Below are 5,698 nucleotides of genomic sequence, written 5' to 3'. Positions count from 1 at the left end.
TAAAATAAAGGTTTTCACCAAAATTCAGCTCTGTCGGAATTTTTGTTATTTCAATATCGTATAATGACCGGACTATAAGGTACTGTTTAAACAAATTTGGATCCATCTGCTATACTAATCAATAATTACACAATTCAACCCTTTATTCGCATCAAGTTCTTAACAGAATACTGTTTTATGTTTTTCCTTTTTACTGACCTCTTTACGTATCACTGGACAGTTTTGCCGACCAAGCATTATCTCTCCCATATGATTATAAGATTACAGACGAAGCTATAAGTGAATCTTTATCAGTTTTAAACATTTGTCTGTTCTTGATTTTGAGGACAGGATAGAGAAATTGCATAATATACAATAACGTTATCCTCGATACTGACTAGAGCGGCTTTCATTAGAAATTTTGCTGCGTTTGCGTGTTTCTAAACGGATTACGGCGAGTAACACTGTGTAAATCTTTTTTTTTAACAAATTATTCAATAGCGTGGCGCTTGTTGTCGTATTATCCCTCCTTTGAAGAATATAATAGATAGCGTGATCAGTGAGGCGTTAGGACATTAAGATTGCTCATCGCATTTATATGATTGAGGTACCAACATAAATAATTTTGAAGTAAGAATCTTTCGTTGGTCCTTCGAAATTTCCTCCTGGTACAGGTAGCAACGGCAGTCAGTTAGACTAAGGATCATTACAGTAATCAAGTTACTTGTAAAATATCTTGATAGATATCGCGACGTAAGTAGGTACACACACTTGTACCCATATTTATTTAGGTTTTTAAGGCTACATGAGCAGACGCATGTTGGTTTTGTAAGAAGTACCTAAAATATAATTGAGTCGGGTTTTTAAATAGGTACGATTCTTGAAAAGATAATGGATCTCCGGTCTAGTAGGTTGCAACAATGTGTGAACAAATTGAAACAGTAGGGTGATTTAAAGCTACATTTTTCGCTGTTCCCACGTGTCAAATTGTACCGTCAACCACCTATTTATACTTTAGTTTTAGTGTATAGACGTGAGTACCGTCAGCATAATAATTTATCGTTACGCGGTGGTTGCGCAAATGTATTCTAATGTGGAATACGTTGAACACAGGCAACGGGGCAATCGAGTGTGACGCTTCGCGGTAATCGATCGCGATTTCTAATTACGTCATAATGAAATCATTATTACTTGTTTCGACATCCGTATTTGTTCTTTGTCTGCGACGTTTTGGGAGCGGAATGAACGGTATGCTGGATGTTTGTTATAAGTTTAATATGATACTGAACTTTATGATACATATTATACGGATTATAAATCAATGAATTTCTTATTCTGTTCGTATCCTTACCGGTGATGTGTTTGCACCAGCTAATTGCATGACGTAGCATAAATAATGCCCAATTACCTAGAATGCTCTGGTATACTGGATCATACAATTTTATTTACAAGTAGGTATTATTACATAGTACATAAATAAAGAATATAGCTATTTGGTCCATTGAACTTCAATCCACCGCCCAACAAATTTTCAATCGATGATTTATAAACTACCCTGTAATTTAATAAACACAAACCGGTGTGTAAATCGGCCTAGATACTGGTGGTATTTTAACTGTCCCTACTTAGTTTAGGTACATGTATCCCGACTTATTTTTGTAATACTAGCTTTACGCCTTTGTCTTCCCCCGCGTTGTAAACTACCATCGGAATAAACGACTGATAAAAGAAGCTTATGCCACTTTCTTCTTCACTTTGAAAAACAATTTTCAAGTGCACAAAAAGTTCAAATTTAGCCGGATCGAACAAATTAACAGTTTAACCCTTCTCGAGTTATAAGTAATGCAACAAACACAACATTCTCTTATATTATGTACAGATATATTCTGTAGACCTGTAATATTCTGTAGACATGTAGATCTAAAATTCATCATCATCAGCCCATACACGTTCCCACTGCTGGGACAAAGGCCTCCTATGAAGGTTCAGGCCATAATCCACCACGCTGGCCAAGTGCGGGTTGGCAGATGTCACATGTCGTCGAACTTTTGATTCTTGGACATGCCGGTTTCCTCACGATGTTTTCCTTCACCGTTTTAAGCAGTGGTGATGTTGTCCACATGTGCAGATAAATTGAAAAATCAATTTATTTCCTGTACGCTCGCCCGGTCTCGAACCCCGACTTATCGATTTTTGAAGTCCGAGGTTCTCACCACTAAGCCGCCACTGCTTTTTATCAAGAATTCGTAAATGATTCCAGGTCAACAGCAGCAGGAGCAGGAGTTGGCGACGAAAATGCTGCAGATACAGTCCAAAAGGTTCTACCTGGACGTGAAACAGAATAGACGCGGCCGGTTTATAAAAGTTGCCGAGGTAAAATGCACCTTAATTTAGATATATTTAAAGACTTATGTTCAACAGTACCTAATATTGAGGAGTTAGCTAATTTCCTATGCCAGGGATATACGTGTTTCAATTTGAGAGGATTTATAAAGATTTAAAGAAGATAGGGGAACAAAGCTATATGAACAAATTATATACATATCGTTCATTTTTTTGTATATTATATTAATACTTCCGTGTTGTAAAGGCGTTGATAAAAGTCATATTATATATATAATATTTATATAAAAATAAAATATTTATAAATTAGACTTTATTTTGTATCAAATCGTTTTGATATACCGGAAATAATATTGAAAATTTAATGCGGTGTGGGTGTATATGTTAAGTGCCCTTCCACCGTAGGTGTAAAAAGTTAAAAAATATTTTGTAGTATGAAGAAATATTAGTGCAAATAAATAAAACTGTTGCGCTTTACCGCGTTCCTCCCACGCTGCTGTGTGGGAAGCATACGAACTTATTGATTTTTTACAGCCTCAGTATGCTGTTATTTCAGGATGTTGCATTGAGTTAGGTTTTACGTTACACCTCAAAGAAAAATTAAAGGAATTTCTAAGTAACGTAATGGACAGTTATAAATAAGACGTTCTCACAGAGCTCTATGGTTTCAAACTTACAGTATTGGTTTATTGTAGTCTCATTTTTAATATATCGTCGATATCATCATCTTGGTGACAAATGACAATTAAAAAAATTGAATTTGAAAAATTGATTGTCACCTGTCGGGACTCCTGACAGAACTAATCTAACCGTATTGTATAGGGTGAGTGAAAGGAATTTAAGCTGGTCACGTTACGTAACGAACCGGTTTACCGTCTAACAAGAAGTTATCACTTCAAAAACTCATTTTATAAATACACGTGTTAGTCGAAATTGACTTTCAGTGACAAACTGACATTAAAGTTTTTGAGCTATTTGCTCCGAAGTTAGAAAAATATACATTGGGATGTTTCCAAAAAGACAAATTCATTACATTCAACTTTTTGGATAGGGGAGCTCGTGTCTCTCACCTGTTTCATCTTCATCAGCCAACCGCACGACTCGCGGCCTAAAAGTTTTCTGCTTTTTGTTTGACTTTAACTCCTGTATTTTAGGTATAATTAAATGTTTAGCCCTTTGTAATATATGCGTGTTGGTGTGAGCTTTGCTTAGGTTTGTATTTAATTATGGTGTTATTTTATCATTATTTTTGTATCAGTCAAGTTTTTTTTTTATAGGGCGACTTAAAGAGGGCTACTCTTTAAGTCGCCCTATAAAAAAAAAACTTTATCATCCAGTGTGGAATCGGCGGAAATTTGATTATTAATTATTTAATGAAAATAAATGAGGACAGTTGCAGCTAAATGAATCCTTCGGTGATTCTTCACTATTTTATTATTACGATTGATTTGACAAATCAATATTATTAAAAGAAAGGTTGTAAATCATCTCGACCTGATTAACAATATCGCACGTGTAACATAAAAATAATGTACTTTGAATAATTATTACATTGTTTATTATCACTTGGAATAACAATTTGAATTGACGCATTGATAAGAATTCGATTCCTTTTAGATAGATAGATAAATACGATCTTTAGATATTACTCAATATGGAATCATTTACGATAGTCTCCAATATCTTATCTTCTTACATAATCGATAATATTCGATTAGATTAATATATTTAAACAATATTGACATTTGAAAAAGGATCTTTTGTGATGTAGGTAGAATATGACAAAATATCTTTCAATAATATCCTTATTTGGGCAGGTGCTGGTCTCTTATATGACGAATATGTTTTTTAGTTGTTGTAATCTGTGATCACAATTAAATCTAATTATACATAAATATTAAGACAGAGACTTAAAAGTTTGTCATTGTCCTTTGTATTTTAATGCTAAAATTGCCTTTTTGGGCTATATGTTAATAGATAATGTAAATAAGCTATTATGTTAAGGAAGAAAATATTGCAAAATTACACTATATTCCACTGACATACTTATCGGATGTTAAGAATTGATCGACTTGCCATCATTCTCGTTTGTGAATTATGTGGCCACACATTATCTTCTTAGGTTTTGGAGATGCCAAGATATTATTAATTATCGATGGAATATATCGCTTATATATTGAGTAACAATAATTTAATTGGATGGTTAAGGCTACATTCAGTATATTTAAAAACTGCACAGTTTTAATATTAAATGTTCTGTTTATTAATGTGACAACAGTTCAATTTAGTACTCTAAGATAGCTATAGCTATAGCTATATAGCTAGTAGCAAATCTAACGTTTGATTTGTTTATGTGATATCAATATTGACTAACGGCTCACAGCTTGCCCTCGTGGTGTAAGAAAGTTGCCATGGGAATGACGTGCCTGTATCACTTTTTCGTCTCTTAACTATTTCCAAACACAAGAATTATACCAAAAGTCGTTCCATTGCTTCCACATTTACAATATTGATAAGGATCTTTATTGAATCGGCTCAGATTGGCGCGGACGGCCGGCGCAGTCAAATTTTCCTCGCGATGTCGACGGCGGCCGAGTTCCGCGATCACCTGTCACGCTTCAGCGACTACTACTCGTCGCTGGGCCCGCCCAACACGGACAACGTGCCCGATGACGGCAAGCTCAAGTCCGAAATGATGCTTAAGGTGAGTGTTTAGTTCAGGAAATACCGTATGTTTCTGCTATTGCTAACGTGTCGTCCGCCTCGAAGGACCATTTCTATGTGATAGTAAATACAACTTCTGACCTCCGTCAACATCGCGTAAAGCATTCATACTAAAGTGGAGGCAGCGCAGCGCGTTGGGGGAACGGACGACACAAGGTGGGGCTACCCGAACGGGCAAACACGTGCGGGCAGACTTTACTGCGGAAGAAGTCGCGGGTACAGCTAGTAGTGCTATAAGTACATAAGACCGTTTACGCACAAGTTTACGCGTCGTGACATTTCTCCATTGTCACAGCGCGTTGTGAGCTATACTTAGCTAACTAGTAATTAACAAACGAGTCAACTCAATCTCGAAACTCGATCATACATCGAAGCAGAGCTCAATGTATGAGCGCGCTAAGTAGAGTTGAGTGGAGTACGACCGCTGACGGGCGTGACCGCGCCGGCAGGACAACAGGCGGTACTACCTGGACCTGAAGGAGAACTCGCGCGGGCGCTTCCTGCGCGTCTCGCAGACGATCACGCGCGGCGGCCCGCGCAGCCAGATCGCGCTGCCCGCGCAGGGCATGATCGAGTTCCGCGACGCGCTCACCGACCTGCTCGACGACTTCGGCACCGACGACGGCGGGTGAGTGGCGGGAGGAGAGGAGGG

General features: G+C 37.3%; 1 protein-coding gene across 3 annotated transcripts in view; it reads left to right on the top strand.

Annotated features, from left to right (window-relative positions):
• The window catches only part of LOC119837716 (transcriptional activator protein Pur-beta), a 25,442-nt gene that overhangs the window by 11,380 nt on the left and 8,364 nt on the right, over positions 1-5,698 (top strand). For all 3 annotated transcript variants that reach the window (XM_038363452.1, XM_038363453.1, XM_038363454.1), the window contains exons 3-5: positions 2,240-2,352; positions 4,862-5,026; positions 5,496-5,674. In XM_038363452.1, the coding sequence (XP_038219380.1) occupies positions 2,240-2,352; positions 4,862-5,026; positions 5,496-5,674 (457 nt within the window). The remainder of the gene's footprint in view (positions 1-2,239; positions 2,353-4,861; positions 5,027-5,495; positions 5,675-5,698) is intronic.

The sequence above is a fragment of the Zerene cesonia genome, chromosome 28 (genome assembly GCF_012273895.1).
Source record: "Zerene cesonia ecotype Mississippi chromosome 28, Zerene_cesonia_1.1, whole genome shotgun sequence".
Lineage (NCBI taxonomy): Eukaryota > Metazoa > Arthropoda > Insecta > Lepidoptera > Pieridae > Zerene > Zerene cesonia.
This window is presented reverse-complemented; position numbering and strand designations above follow the sequence as displayed.